At 36.5% G+C, this 17266-nt stretch overlaps 1 protein-coding gene across 2 annotated transcripts in view; it reads right to left on the reverse strand.

Annotated features, from left to right (window-relative positions):
- Positions 1-4691: 4691 nt before the first annotated feature.
- LOC126248178 (filamin-A) overlaps positions 4692-17266 on the reverse strand; it is a 564033-nt gene continuing 551458 nt past the window's right edge. For both annotated transcript variants that reach the window (XM_049948949.1, XM_049948948.1), the window contains 5 exons: positions 16241-16434; positions 11426-11651; positions 9681-9896; positions 7589-7792; positions 4692-5750 (listed from right to left, as the gene is read on the reverse strand). In XM_049948949.1, coding sequence (XP_049804906.1) covers positions 5566-5750; positions 7589-7792; positions 9681-9896; positions 11426-11651; positions 16241-16434 — 1025 coding nt within the window. In that variant the 3' untranslated portion in view covers positions 4692-5565. The remainder of the gene's footprint in view (positions 5751-7588; positions 7793-9680; positions 9897-11425; positions 11652-16240; positions 16435-17266) is intronic.

Consider the following 17266-nt stretch of genomic DNA (forward strand, 5'->3'; position numbering starts at 1 on the left):
TAAAAATAAACAATGATATTGCATAATGAAAAATATGTTTTAGTACAACAAACAGTTAGACAAACTCAAAATTTCGTTGGTGTTTTCAAAAACACAGAATATTTATTTTATTGAAAACACTCAGATATATGTCTCTGACTTGTGAACTCTTAGTTCTTATTTACTCCTTTGATGGCTGTAGTTACTAATTAGTTGGAACATGGTTTTGGAAAGAAAAGGTGACCTGAGATTCAAACATATTGCCAGTATTCTTCTCTGCCACTCTCTGGATAAACCATTGATGGAAAACTGAAGAAATAAGGGACGATTCACAATTAAAGAACAAATTTCCATTGTTTATCACAGACAAACTATGAAAGATAGAAACATATGCACACATTACTGGATAGAGGAGGGTTCAAAGTTTTTACATAGCTGTCCTGTTTGTTTGTAGCAACGTGGTGACTACTCCACAAGAGAAATCATTTTGTGTGTTGGAATTTTCATGTTGTTAAAGAGTGGTGTACATTTTGCCGTCAATTCAGCAAGAAGCTGTCTCTTCACAAGCAGATTTATGACTGGCATTGAACATTCCTGGAAGTTAGTTGTATATGCAAAGGGAAAAGCACTGGTCAGCCACGCATGACTGATGAAAATGTCGAGTGTATCTGAGATGTGTTCCCAAGGAGCCCTCAGAAGTCCCCAAGACAGACAGGCCAGGAACTTCAATTTTCTCAAACAATGGTGTGGCATGTTCTGAAATGATACCTGCAAATGAAGCCTTACAAGTTGCTGCTAAAGCAGCAATTGAGTCCTGGCAATCATGACAGAAGGTACAAATTTTGCATTTGTATACTCTGGGATATAGCAGAGGTCACTTTCCAAATGACTCACCTTTTCAGACAAACCGACATTTCTGTCTTGCCTATTGGGTAAAGTAAACTGCCACAATGTAAGAAACTAGGGGTCACAAAACTCTGACATCATCATTACCAAAACAATGTGTTTTTACCATCTCTTTTCACAAAATTCATGGACCTTTCTGTTTTGCAGAAGAAACCATGACAGGAATGTCATACCTGGACATGCTACAAAATTGATTGTTTCCTCAACTTTGCACAGAATGCAATGATTTCATTTTTATGCCTCACTTTCATCTCATGTTGGATTGGAAGAGGTCACCAGACCTCACACCTTGCAGTTTTTTCTGTGGTTGTACATAAAAGACAAGAGTCTTTGTTCTAACTATGGAAGCTACTCTTCAAGTTTTGAGACACAAAATTGTTGAAGTTGTCAATTTGATGGACCTGTTGATTCATATGTGAAATGAAATGAACTACCGTTTTGATGTTTCTCGAGTAACGTGTGATTCTCAATTTGGGTGTATAGTATAATGTCTATGCGAACATAAAACTTTGAACCTCCCTGTATCCAGGGACATGTGCAATGTGTTTCTATCTTTCACAGTTCTTCTGTAATAAACAATCAAAATCTGTTCTTTCTTTTTGAATCACCCTGTATGTACTGATCAGCATATTTTCCAGTGAACAGAAATGTAATGAGATATGGTTAACACTCCTAGCCCAAATAAAAATTGCTCTGATTTTACTCAAAAGCATTGCACCGTGAAAAATGATCAGACTAATAACACAGTGTAAAGACTTTAGAACACAGAGTAAAAGTAATAAGGCCAGAGCCAACTACCTGTCACCTCCCTAACAAACTATACCTGTAAGTTTGTAAACACTTCTTAATCTGTAATATCATGACATGTTCAGTCTCCTTCAATAAGTGACCCATGGGTAAATAAAACATCTACTACTACTACTACTACTACTACTACTACAATCTGAGTTTGCAGCATACCCGGAGATTTGTATAGAACAGCTGTTTATGAACTCCTGAGTGTGCCATACAAATGAATACAAAGTTTAATTATGAAAAAAATTAACCATCTCTGTGAAGCAATATTTCCCTACTGCACATTGCTGTTCATTATTTCATGACCATGAACTTTATAATGAAACACTGGATTAAGTAAAAGCAGTCTCAGCACGAGACTCCAGTAGACAATGTAATGTCATTATCTTTTGTGTCTTTGATGTAACTTACAGTTGCTTCTTGAAAGGTAGGTAAGATTTGAATTTAATGTGTATGGGTGGGTGGGGGATGGGGGTATCATATTCTTCTGTACATAAAAAACCCTCCATAATTTAAAGGCACAACATTTAAAAGGTCCAATTGTAGTTCAGGTTAATGAAAGTTACACTAATGAGTCATAACCTTATGAACACTGCCAACTGAGAGACTGAATGCCATTCCTTGCTGGCTTGTGACATGGTAAGGAAGCTATGTCAATGGAGCGGAGGCTAAAAGGATGATATAGACTGCAAGTGAGGAATCCACTGATGTATGTGCCTTTGGTTAAGGACAGATTGCTATGGCCCATCATCTTGAAATGAGCACTTCTGAAATGGTGAAGCTGTTTGGCTGTACACGTGCTATTGTTGTGAGCATTTATGGATAGTGTTGGAAGGACAGAGACTCCACATGTTGGCAACAAGGTGTTGGATGTCCAAGCCTCATCACAAAATTAAGAGTTTGGTGCCTTGCTCACTCTGGAAAGCAGGATAGGTAGCAGTTTGTGACAGACCTGACAATGGAGTAGAATGCTGGTGCAGAAACGAAGTTTTTCAGAGAACACTGTTCAGTGCACGTTGTTGAACATGGGGCTCTGGAACAAGCAACATCTACTTGTTCCAATATTGACTCAATGACATCATCAATTAAAATTGCAGAGGGCATGGGATCATCACGATTGGACTGTCATTCGATGATTCGATGGATGTGTGTTACTTGGTTGGACAAGTCTCATTTCTTGTTACACCTGATAAAAAAAAAAAAAAAAAAAAAAAACACCTATAGGAATTGGTTGACCTGCATGTAAACACCTGGTGCCACATACGAAAAGCTATCAAGAACTTGTCATATCCAGAATCCAAGCACAATCACTACTGTAGTGGGCTCCAAAGATGGACAATGTGCCATTAAAAATGGTGGTCATACTATTTTGAAGTGTGTATTGACACAGTGGGGTTACATTATTGGTGTAAGACCGCAGTAAGTTATTAAGAGCACTGAAAGTCATTTGTGGTTGAGCCGGCCGCTGGTGGCCGAGCGGTTCTGGCGCTACAGTCTGGAACCGCGCGACCGCCACGGTCGCAGGTTCGAATCCTGCCTCGGGCATGGATGTGTGTGTTGTCCTTAGGTTAGTTAGGTTTAAGTAGTTCTAAGTTCTAGGGGACTTATGACCTCAGCAGTTGAGTCCCATAGTGCTCAGAGCCATTTGAACCATTTCATTTGTGGTTGATATTTCATCTGTTTCCAATGGTGTTACATTCTTCATTAGACAGTAGTGTAGCTGTAGCTTTAGCTGGTTCAAATGGCTCTGAGCACTATGGGACTCAACTTCTGAGGTCATCAGTCCCCTAGAATTTAGAACTACTTAAACCTAACTAACCTAAGGTCAACCCACACATCCATGCCCGAGGCAGGATTCGAACCTGCGACCGTAGCGGTTCCAGACTGTAGCGCCTAGAACCACACGACCATAGCTTTAGCTCTCAGCTAATCTAAAGGATCAATATGCACAATTGCTGTAGTGTAAAATTTTACTTTTTTGTTCATTAAATTTGTGTTCACATCATTAAACATTTTTTTTCAACCTCTGATTGCAATTATTATTTTGTGTAAATGAGATTACACTCCAAAACAACTTGCCAAATATTATTTTATAATTTCTAGACCATTTATAAAAGTTATTTCAGTGCGATTACTAAATACATTCTTTAAGTATTCTGTCTTGATTGCCCAATTTTTATTTTTTATTCTATATCCTTTTCAACTTTGCTATAGTCAGAACATAAGAAATTTTTAAGAAGAGATACACAGGATCCCATCGAACTCGCTACTGCACTCTACCTATATGCACAGTGAAGTACTGTGTTAGGCAAAATATGATCTATCTGTTTTTTAATATGTCTAATGCTGGGGATATAAAAATGTGTGTACATAGAGAGTGAATAAAAAAGTAAAAAATTATGTAGTTAAGACAGAATATCCAATAAATGGCAAAAATGATTGATGTTCCAGCATATGTTATGATTGTGTCAAGTAAAGTCATTCTTAGTAACCTCTTTTGAGATCATCACTAACAACATTTTGCAGCCAAGCATAGCAATCACTTCAGTGCAGAATGTCGCAAACCTAACTAGCAGCAATACATGTTATGTCCACAGTGGTCTGCCATCCTATCAACAGCTGATATCAACCATAGATAATTGTTTGTACAATCACTGCCATCAAAATTTGCAGTTGTTGTCCCTAGTTTGTTTAATGACTGATATATCAGTGAAAATTACTTATAACATTGATCAAACACATATAATAAAACATTAAAATCCATTGACTTAGATACCTGAATCAGATTTTTTATTTTACATGTAGTTATTCCTCTTTAACATATGTTCAGAATATAACTATATAATCAACATCAATAATTCATTAAACTGTTCGTATTTTCTCATTTAGAGCAATTTTTCTTCCATTGTTATTCTTGAATGTAATTGTGATGTGTGTGTCATAGTTTTCTATTAGTTTAATATCATAGGAAATTACTATTATGGGATTAAAAAGGAAAGTGAAACAAGAAATTGGATGTATGTACAGTTTATTTCCTGGAGAGGAATACATTATATGGAAATGTAATCAAAGATTTTTTGATCTATAAAAATTCTGCACGAGTTGCTGTACTGGTTTTGTCATTTACTTACAAGCTACAATAAGGCACATTCAGTTTTATTGTACTGTAATGAATCAAAAGGATATTTACAGAAATTTCAAGTAAAATATCCATTAAAAGTTACAGTGTCTTCATGAAACAGGTAGTACAATAACAATAATGCATGGGAAAATAAATTAGAATTATGATGATGCTGACACGTAAAATGGGTGATACAAATTTAGACACATCATGACATTCAAATTGGATCCAGACAAATGTAATCAAAACTGAAATCATTTTTTTCTAAGGCACACTTTCACTTTTTTCAGAATGCATTGATTCTTTACAGAAACCCAAATGGAGAGCTTTTGGCCAGGCATATACAAAGGTAGAAGATTATGAGGTCTAGGTGATTACAAATGGAATGATTCAGTAAATCAAATTTTGAAATATAATTACCTCTGACTGATGTCCCATCACACTCCTGAAGTACACACATATTATCGTAAAGAAAAAGGCTACCTACAAAATATTAATTTAAAATTTACATTTGGTATCTAACTACACTATTCATTTTGTCTTTTTCTTTGAAAGCAGGCAGTATGGCACCATAGTTCACATATATTTTGCTCCCTCAATTTGCATGCACTCAAGAGATCTATAAAATTATCCATTTGGGTTTCTGCATAGATTTAGATTGTCAAAATTTGTTTTCCTGTTCTTTCCAATTACTGAGATTACTGATTTGCTATGATGAAGCACCAACTGGTGAGAAACTGTGTCTTTCAAGAGGATTTCACAAATCACACATCCACTTTGAAGGGAGAGCCTGGGATGTGGTCATCTCCCCATTTCACAATTACAATATATTCCCCTCGTTCTCGAACAACATAATTCACCTGGTAGTTATTCCTTCCAAGATGTTTAATGAATACTTCTTCACATGGGCTTTTGGGGCCATAAACACCAACGTACAGAATATTGTTACCTGTGGATATTACAATTTATTGAATTACAAAATTGTACATATAAAAATAAACAGCTTATTGAAACATGTTCATTTCACATTATTTCACTGATACAATGCAGTGGTGTCTCATCTCAGGGTGTGGAAAGAAGTCAATATACTAGTAGTAAGAGTAGGAGTAGGAGTAGGAGTAGGAGCCAAAAAGAAAGTTCTTTAATTCATACTAAGACTTCACGATATCACCCATAAGACATTTACCTAGTTCAGAAACATTGTTGAACATGTGTGTACCCACATACTCAACCCGTTTCTGTTCCAAGGATAAACTTATTCAGTATTTATAGAAATTGGTTTTGGCCCTAATATTATGTTCATTCTCTGCACTATTCTTTGAGAAAAGAGAATTATGGGTAAGGACAAAGTGCTTTAATGAATATGGGTACTGAGAAACAGGTCTAGTAATTCATTAGGTGGCTTTCCAGTAAGGAGATAGATATATAGGAGTACTAGGAAACAATACCTATCACTTTCTGTTACTATAAGTAGATCATGTATGTGTCTTAGAAGAAAAAGGACACCAAACATAAACCTGTGGTACCCATATCCCATGCCTACTTCATGTTCCATGTCCCTACTGTTATGTGATCAACTTTCTGTCATGCAGGTAAGGTGATAAGCATGAAACTGCTGCATCTACTACTCCACAATATTTAAAATACTGTTGTAGGGATCAGGACACCTCACAATAAAAGCACTGTCTAAGTAAAAAAATATTCCAAATACTAATAATTTCTGATTTACTGATTATGTAAGGAATACTTTTTCCTTTCTCTCCTATAAAAGGTGTCCTTTCTAAGAGTTGGGTTGTTTTGGGGGAAGAGACCAAACAGCAAGGTCATCGGTCTCATCGGATTAGGGAAAGACGGGGAAGGAAGTCGGCCGTGCCCTTTGAAATGAACCATCCCAGCATTTGCCTGGAGTGGTATAAGGAAATCACGGAAAACCTAAATCAGGATGGCTGGACGTGGGATTGAACTGTCGTCCTCCCGAATGAGAGTCCAGTGTGCTACCACTGCTCCACCTTTCTCGGTTTTCTAAGAGTAATCAGGTGCAGTTTCTCTAGTGTTTTAGAAGATATTTGAATTGCAATACTTAGCCGGAGTTGGCCAAAACAAATACTGCTCATAACAACTTTTAGTGATGCTCTGTGGTGACAGAAAGTCTTTCATTGTTTCCTTGTTGCAAACAAAATGATTTTAAAAGAATTTTACATGCCTATTTGATAAAGTTGTCCCAAATTAGTCTAGTGAAATATTTGTTTTATAGAAGAATATTAACAGAGAGAGTAAAAAACTCCAACAGCGACTTGTGCACTAGTCTGGCCCATGCTAACTGCTAACCATCATGCAGCAGTGCTGTTCAGTCACTGCCGGAATTCTGGTTATTATTTGTGTTCTACTCTCATTGTTAATTAAAAAAATCAAAACAAAAAAAATTGCACTAGACTCATTTGGGATGGCTATCTTGTGGACATGTAAAATTCTGCTTTAAAAATCATTCTGTTTGTAATGGGAAACAGACAACAGCCTTCCATCAACATTGGGCATCACATGAAAGATGTGATGAGCAGTATTTGTTTGGGCCATTTCCAGTTATGCATTGTAGAAATGAAATTGCAAATATCTGCTGAAACATTGTAGGAAATGCACCTGATGAGTTTTTAGAGGGACACCTGATATAATTATACTCTCCTTGTTTTTTATTTCATGTGGAAATGTAGATAACTTATAATTAGACTTCATATTGTACAAGAAACTGCATTACAATTAATGCAGTTATTTTCAAGTCAAAACTCTCACCTGCTTCTCCAGCATGTACAGTAAACATGTTCTGTTTTTGTAGGTATGCTTTCTTCAGACCCATTCCTTTGCTTGTTACTTTCGAAGCATCAGACTTGAATAGTGGCAGGACGGGTCCAGTGTGTTTGCTCTTCGATACTTTCTGCACTGTTTCTACAACAACAGATGATGTTTCTTGTGCTCCTCTTTCAGCCAAATCCTCTCCTGTACCAAAATGAAAACTTCGTAAGTCAAGGGGAAAAATGCTCAACTGGGGTAATAAAACAGGCAGGCAGATATTTAGATATGAAAATGATGACAAAAATATTTGTAGCAACTATTTTTACACACACACACACACACACACACACACACACACACACACACACACACACACAGAATTGCAATGTCATTGGCATGCCTTAAAGTTTTGTATTTCTTCTCCCTGAATGGTAATTTCTTTCACAAATTTCCTCACAGTTTGCTCAATGTACAGAATGAGTATAGGCTACAACCCTGCTTCCCTTCCCAGTCCTTCAACTCATAATTAGTCTCGTTTCTGGGCAAGTTGTAGGTAACCCTCCCCCGTTGCTTTCAGAATTTCATACAGTATAATCCATTAAACATTGTAAAAGATGTCTCTAAATCTACAAATGCTATAAATATAGATTTGCCTTTCTTTAAACTCTCTTCTAAGTTAAGTTGTAGGGTCAGGATAGCCTTGCAAAGTCTTACATTTCTCCAGAACTCCTAGTGAAGAATTCATCATTTTGGTATTCTAAATTGGTGGTATGCAGACTAATCTATAGGTTGTTGCAAAAGGTATTTGATGATGCATTGATGCTCATAAATTGTGTCATTTTATGGAAACAAAGTGCCCAAAGAAACTGGAAGAAGATTTTCTTATGCTGACTCAAAAGTGTACATCTAAAGATTATTAATGAGAAACCATTTGTGGATGGGTTAGGAATTATATTTTTAAGGCTCTATGTCACTACTAGTGTGGTATTTTAACCGATGAAAATTAGACGCACAAATAAGGCAAGAAGGTGCATATAATGGAATAACAGGGGCACAACATTCTATCTGATAATGGTGCTAATAAGATACTACTATAAAAAGGAAAACAAATTATGAACAAAACTTTATACTTACAGTAGTCACATTGTACCTTGCAAGAAAAGTCATTAATCCACAGAAACATCACCTGAACACATTACAGAACACAGCGACTTCTTTCAGTCACTGATCTAGAAAACTGTTGGGACAAATAATGTTCAATATTTCACCTTTTTTCGATAAACTGTGTCTGTGATAATTCAAGAAAAGTTAGTATACACAAGGAACTATCTACATCAATGGCTATATGAGATGTGTCTTTAGTTTTTAGATCACATTTATTTGTTGCAAAGTCTACAACATCTGGGTATTTGGATGAACTAAACTCCAAGTTTCTGTTTTACTGTGCCTTCTCATTCTTTCTTCATACCTTTGCAACAGTCCAGAGTATTTCCATCTCAGAAAACAATTCTTCCAGTTTTATTATGATAATTGGTATAAATTTAGGTTGGTTGTTTTGGGGAAGGAGACCAGACAGCGTGGTCATCGGTCTCATCGGAGTAGGGAAGGATGGGGAAGGAAGTCGGCCGTGCCCTTTCAGAGGAACCATCCCGGCATTTGCCTGGAGTGATTTAGGGAAATCACGGAAAACCTAAATCAGGATGGTCGGACGCGGGATTGAACCGTCGTCCTCCCGAATGAGAGTCCAGTGTCTAACCACTGCGCCACCTCGCTCGGTGGTATAAATTTATATTGACTAAAATGGGCTCTCTGTGGTCACAATGGAAGCTACCAGATGGATATCAACTACAAAGCTGCCATTACTGCCACTTCACAGTATGGAAATAAACATGTAACTTCTGTGTGTCCCATCTGAAGATGAGCTTGGATAGGTCTGAAACCTAGTTTATGGGAATAAATTAATGTTTCAAAAGTAGCTGATTGCAGTTATCTGTACTTATATTCACTATGCAGCCATGGGTTCTAGAATAGCCTTGATCTGAGACAATAATTTTAATAACATTAAATTTCTTAATTTTACACTACTATTTACCTGTGCACAAAACTTTAAATGGTGATCCAACAATATGGTACCCATTGTATTTAATACTAATGTAATAGTCTCCTGGAACCAGTGGTGTGTAACGAACTTTGTAGCCTTCTTCTACTTCTGTGCAGTCCATTGATACTTTTGAAGGCCCATCAATAGTTACTGCCAATGTGCCGGCTCCTGCATTGCACGTATCAACTAAGAAATCAGTCTTCTGGCCTGGAAATGATATTCAATGGTGAAGCACAGAAAGTGAACATGGTTAGATATAATGCAAGAACTTTAAATTTAGCGACTAAATTAAAAAATAAGTGCTTATTCGTTTCTCGTCTTCTATGCAATAAAGTAACTACTTGAATGCCACAACATCTGTCACACAACACTCCTTACACTACCTCTTTTTATCATTCTGCAAAGGAATGGAAAGGAGAAACCTTTAATAGTATTGCTATTGCAAAAGTTTCAAACTACTCACTGGCTATATTTCAGCTCAGTGTTACATGAATAAATTTATTGAGTTGAATTGTATGCTGTCTTCCAAGGATGTAGAAGTTCTGCCAGTGAAGTGTTCTCACAAAAGCTCTTCTTGTGCATCTTCTCTTTCATTGTCTTGGTAATATTCTATTTTATATTTTAACAGTTATTGATATCAATACTTTATTGTGATTATCTGAGGTATTTCTAGCCATGCATTAATAATATGGCATTTGCCATTTTTTGAGGGTGTTATTTTGATGTTTTCATTAGATGTGGCTTGATGGTCCATTGCATATTGAAAAGTTCAGTGTTCAATCTCTCATTTGTTCCAAGACTTTTTCTGGAACATTTCATGAATTTCAAATCCCACAGTGCTTTGTGTATGTGATTAACAATTATTGCACTGTAGGTCTGATTCATTACTAGGTGCTGAAGATCATGATTCTGGGCATCCTAAATAGCACCACCACCACCACCACCACCACCACCACAAAAAATTTACCACCAAAAATTCATTGTTAAACTATGGTTTCACCAACAGCTGACTGGGCAAGCCATGTTTCAGGTAATATTAAGACAAACCCACACCATAAGTCACATATTTATTGCTAGTAGAGCACTACTGCACTATTTAAACAATCTTCAGTTTAATGGGCCGGCCGAAGTGGCCGTGCGGTTAAAGGCGCTGCAGTCTGGAACCGCAAGACCGCTACGGTCGCAGGTTCGAATCCTGCCTCGGGCATGGATGTTTGTGATGTCCTTAGGTTAGTTAGGTTTAGCTCGTTCTAAGTTCTAGGGGACTAATGACCTCAGCAGTTGAGTCCCATAGTGCTCAGAGCTATTTGAACCATTTGAGCCATTCAGTTTGATGACAGTTAGCTTTCTTACATTTGTTATGTTTGCATCTTTAGGTTCATAGAAGACTATCCATTTATATGTGCTTCAATTTTCTAGATTTGTTCAATTATTTCTGTACTTATATGCTCTGTTTTTACTATCCTTTATTTTACTTCAACCACTATACCAGATGTTCCTTCATATTCCACAAAATGATTGTATGAAACTTTACTCTCCCATAGTTTACACCTTCTCCATTCAGAATATTGCTGCCCATGTCAATTTCTATAGTCCACACATCAATAATTCACTAAACTGCTTGTATAAATTGTATATATTCTTGGAGAATGGGTGAGAAGTACAGCTGACACAATGAAATTTTTTAAACAAAGCATTAAGATACTTATTACTTTGTAAATATTTTATAAACATACCTGTTTTTATCTCTGCCAGCCCATTTCCATGAGCATGTACAGCTGCAGGGTCTGCATCCTCCTTGCCAACTTTTATGCGGAATGGGGATCCTGGGATATGTACACCATTGAATTTGCAATGGATGTTGTGAATTCCATTCTCTCTGGCCATGAAACGCACAGAATAAGTTTCTGAATCAATTGATTGTATGAAGCAGTCATCCTCAATACCAGAGGGAGCCACAATCTATAAAAAGAAAAGTGAAAATCAGTCACCTAGTAACTTTTAATGAAAACGAGCACAGATTTTAGTGTTAGCTGTTATTTTAGATCACTTAAGAGTACTGCTTCATAGTTCACTTGGATTTTTCAGTTGATGACAAACACTGATGAACTGTTAACTGATCATATTCATTTTACTAACTGAATGTTTAACAAAGAGTTAGATAAGTGGAAAGCTAATGTAACACATTACACTTCTTTACTAATTATTAGGGTGATGTAACCCAATTACATTTTTGTTGTGATAAAACTTAAGATTCCATGCTGGTCATATTGTACTCCCTTATCAAAATGGTGTAAATCTTTTCTGTTGTGTTCTACCATAGCAAAAAAGTTTAATCTCCATCACATTTTGGTTTTAGTTGTGAAGTTTGTACATTAGATGATATTGTGCAAAGATAATATTACTAAAATATAGCTGCCAGTGAAAGTGCTATTGGTTTGGAAAAAATTCACAATAAAATAATAAAATAAATAAATAAAGCAGACTCTTATAGAGCTGCTATGTTTCCTTACTACTATTTTTCTACATATATAGGTAAAACACATTAAAGCTTTTCTCTCTTCAACACTTAAAAGTGATAACAGCAGTACAACAAAAATTATTTAGCACACATAGAACAGAAAGTATAAAAAGTCTATTAAAATTTTCGCTTATAATCAGTCTACCCCACTGGGAGTCGAGGAGCTTGTACAATGTGGTGAGTGATTACTTGTTTCTACAGTGTCTCAGGCTTTGTTAGTAATACTGTTTGTGCTAGGAATGTATCTGAGTATTTTGTAATTTGTGGAAATAATATTTTAGTTTTGACAGTACAAAAGATGTAAGTAATCTGATGGTTTCTTCTCACAAAATTAGCCATATTGTTCATTTTGAAGTGATATACTGACAAGCCTTATGTATTATTTCCATCAGAAAATGTCAGGTTAGAAACTTGTTAAACCATCACTCCAAAATGAAAGAATCATTCAGTTGGTTTCCTAAGAAAAATTAATTTTAATTTGTCAAGATGGCCTGACTCACATTAAACAATTTGTTCCTTCATAAGTTGCTTCCGAGTTTGCAGAAGTGTAAAATACAGGTGACAGTTTCCTTCCTTTCCACCTAAATAGCTCAGAAGTACACTACACATCATAGCCTGCAACCTAGCCTCACCTTCGGTGATACCATGGAGAAGTATATTTTGTACTTTCATTCTGAACTTTAGCTTGTCCCATCATTTTGAGTCCCAAATAGCTAGGACAGCATGTTGAGAGCAAAATATGCTGTACATCCAAGAGAATTCATTATGTTCTTTAGGAGCCAATTAATAGTTGACTTTCTTGCACATTAGGTCACCAATCACAGCACTACAGAGATCCATTGCAACACTACCATGGCCACCTTTAGTGTTATGACAAAAGCAATGAAGGAAAATATCATTTGACACAAATCTTTTTACTGTTTATCAAAATGTTCACCTTTCAAATTTATACACTTTTTCATGTGGTAGAACCAATCCTGGACACATTTTTTCAACTCTAATGTTGGTACCTCAAAAATATGGTTTTGGAAAGATTCAATGACTTCTTGAGGTGATTTAAATTACACTCCACATATTTTTTGTTTGGCACAAGGGACTGAAAAGAAGTCACCAGTAGATAAATTAAGTTAATATGGGTAATGAAATATTATTTTCGTGTTTTTCTCCACCAAATAATCAACAGTTTGACAGATTGTGAAACAAGTCAAGTTACTTTGGAAAGAATGATGCAATGTATTTAGTTGGTTTCCCTTTCACTGATGACGTGTGTGAAACCAATTGTTTTACACAATTCAATATTAACTGTTTTTTGGTTTTCTAAAGCAATGGATGTGACATGTACAGTGTAATTGCAGGAATATGCAGTTTTCTTGAAAGTGCTTTCTGAGCCAACGACTTTAGTTGGCTTTGTTTCATTCTAAACATTCAAAGCATTGGTTGGAGCTTAGTTTCTGGCTTGTGCAAATATATCTACAGTTTTTCTCTTGTTACATTGTTGTATACAGATTTTTCATTTCCTCTTTTGCATATTGTTTTAGTATTTCCTTACACCAACTGACAAGCCTGTTTTTGAGCTTTGGACTAATTGTGCAGAATCCATTAGGGACAAAACTCTTTCATAGCTAAACCACCTTCTTCTCCCTCCTCCTCCTCCTCCTCCTCCTCCTCCTCCTCTTCTTCTTCCTTAGTGTTTGTGCCACATATTGGTGGCATGTGATGTTTTGGTTCCCTGTTGCCATTTCATCCAATCTTGTGCCTGATCAGGATGCAGACCTTAGATCTTGAGACCTCTGTGTAGGGTATCAAAGTCAGCACTTTGTAGGCTGTCCTACAGGCTATTTACAATTTACTTTCCAACTAAAACCAGCCTGTCACTGTTGTGTCTTCTATTAGAACATGCCTATGCTTCTCTCATCTTGCCTACTATTGGTGCAACTCCATATGACTGACAAACTTAATCATTTGTGCCACGATCATGCAGTGCTAATCCAGGTGCCCATGTGAGTGCCTTTGTTTCCACAACAACAAGTTGTTGTTCCACTTCTTTATTTTGTTGAAGGCCGATATTCAGCACCAAACAGTACAAGAGAATGGATTACAGATTGGTATACTTTTTCCTTTAGCCTATCTGAAACTGAGTACACCAATTACAGAATGCCATTTGTGCCAAGTGCTGTTCAAATATGTTTATAGATTTCCACATTGAGATTTCCATCAGCAGCAACTGTGAAACCTAGGTACTTAGAAGTCCTTGTTATAGGGATGTTGACATCACATTCTGATGGCATCAAAGTCATTTAGATCTGTGGTGAGATACTGTATTTTCCTTATGTCAAGGCACAGACCTATTTCTGAAAGTCAGTCATTTCAGGCTTTGTCTTGACACTGCAAGTCAATTTTACCTTCAGAAGCCAGTGCCACATCATCACCATACAGAAGTGTCCAAGTTGCCAGAGTGTGGCACTCTGTCAAAGGCCTTTTTGAGATCACAGAAGACAAGGTATAGGTGCTACCTGAACTCCTCATGGCGTTTTTCAATAAGTGGGTAAGCAGCTCGAAGATTTCTTAAGTAATAGAACGCAGTACATTGTTGTCAATGGTGAATGTTCATCAGAGACAAGGTTATCTTCAGGAGCAATGTAGGGAATTGTGACAGGCCCATTCTTGTTCTCTATACAAGTAAATGATCTGATGGACAGAAATCTGCAGCTCTTTGCTGATGATGCTGTGGGTTGTGGAAAGGTGTAATTTAGTGACTGTAGAACACAAGATGACTTGGACAAAATTTCTAGGTGGTGTAATGAATGGAAGGGATATGAAATGGAATGAGCATGTAAGTATTGTAGCAGGGAAGGCAAGTAGTCACCTTTAGTTTATTGGGAAAATTTTAGAAAAGTGTGATTCATCTGTAAGAGAGACAATGTCTAGAACCCAAGTGCAATCTATTCTGGACTACTGCTCAAGTATTTGGGTTTCCACCAGACTGTGTTAAAGGAAGACACGAAAGGAATTCAGAGGCACGCTGCTAGATTTGGTACAGGCAGGGTTGATAAACATGCAAGAATTATGGAGGGGATATTATGTTCTTTTTGAGAAACAGAATTGAGAGAATTTAGAGAAAGAGCCTTTTGAAGCTGACTGCAGAAAGATTCTACTGCCACAAATGTACGTAACTAAATGTCCAGGCAAAATTGAATGTACTGCAGTCTTGAATATGCTTAAGGATGTTCCTAGCTCATGCTAAGTTTCATGCTGATGCTTTCCAATTATATTTTGTTGTGCACAGCACAGAGGTTTTTTAATAACCAATTTTGACTGACCTTCATGAAAGTCATCAGAACCACCACCATCACCAAATCCAGTAAAACCATTGTAAACAGTCCTTTCTTCTCTGACTGATTACCAACAGCTGAGCGGAGCAATTGGATTCTATGTTCTCATCAGACAGGAATCTTCATATGCAATTTCCATTTTTCCGCAACACTATTTCTTTAAACACTCACAATAAATAAACTAGTCTACTTCTTACATCCCATTGTTTAAACAATGGTGAAAGATAAATTTTAAAAACAGTAATAATGTATCAACTTGATAGCACTGTTCGTAAACTTGAAAGGTGTCTCTTGTAGAGGAACAAAGTTTCGACATCTTGAGTAATGGCAAACAGTATAATTATTATTATTAACAAAAGGTACGGCTACACATTTCAAGACGTCAAATACATGTCTGGGGGAACTTTCAACAATCAGGTTAAAGACTCTCAGAAGAAAGAAACTGACATTCTCGACTTCCAATGGTACACACGATTTAAGAATTACAAAGATTAGTTTTGATAGGATAAATCTTCAATAACATATTCGGTGGTAGACCTGCTATCATTTGACAAATCAGATGATTAATTTCCTTTTATTTCAAACAAAATATTTGGCATTACCTACATAGGTCATCACACATTCTCAAATCTGCAGAATGTGGGTTAACCACCAATAACAATTTACTCAAAATTTTCAGTAAAAAGTATAAGTTTTACCTTAGCATCTAATTCTCCTTTAGCTCCGTTCTTCCTGACGAGGAACGCAGTGGGTTTATCAGCCTGCACACCGGATGAGGGGAACTGGAAAACTTCAAGCTTATGGGCATCTCCCATAGCTGGGGAGATGAACAGCTTGTAAGGTGAATCTGGTATATGCTGATCATTGAACTTGATTCCCACACGGTATTCACCTGCATTGAGGAAAAAAAGTACTGTTTAGAAGTAGCCCAATGTTACCTGTTTTGCTGCATCGAAATGTTAGTGTTAAATCAATGTCTGTTTTATATGTTTTAAAAACTATTTTTGTTAATCATAATGACTTGGAGTTATCAATGTGCTCTTAGCTATCAGGAACCTGGTTATGAGTTGTAGCTTTTTATACTTTTTCAGCAATGAAGTATCTAAATAAAAATCAATTACTTTGTTACATGTAATTTTGTAGTTGTCTTCTTTGCAAATCACAACCATAACTATAGTTTAATTTGTACACACATGGCAATTTCAATGGCTCCTTTGCTTCTATCTCCCTCATACCACATGTACCAAGTTCCTCATTTCATTTTTTAGCCAAATATTGTCAGATTTAATAGACAGTTTACTTTTGTAATAGAAAACTGAGATGTCCCCTTTAGGTGCAGGAAGTGCTGCTTATAAATCATGCATCCAAACAATCACATTGGTGCCTAGATTCAATTTATCACATTCTTTTTTGACTCTTTCCAGATTCTTCTCCAATTCGTGCAAGTGATACTCGTCCTCTTTTGCTACTTGCTAATGTTATCAGACTTCCCGTATGCCATGCAAAACTCTCATAAACATATATTCCTGACACAGTCAGTCTGGGGGGCAATCTGCAATATATGGCAATTTAAGAAAACTTTCTATGCCAAATTACTAAAAAAGCATTTTACTGGATGAGCACTTTTGACAGTGTGTGTAGTGATCTTCATGTTAGTGAGATGTACATATACAATGTGAAGCAACTCCTAACACTGAGGGGGACAATATGTTGTCAAATCTCAA

This window comes from Schistocerca nitens, chromosome 3 (assembly GCF_023898315.1).
Source record: "Schistocerca nitens isolate TAMUIC-IGC-003100 chromosome 3, iqSchNite1.1, whole genome shotgun sequence".
In the NCBI taxonomy this organism is placed as follows: domain Eukaryota; kingdom Metazoa; phylum Arthropoda; class Insecta; order Orthoptera; family Acrididae; genus Schistocerca; species Schistocerca nitens.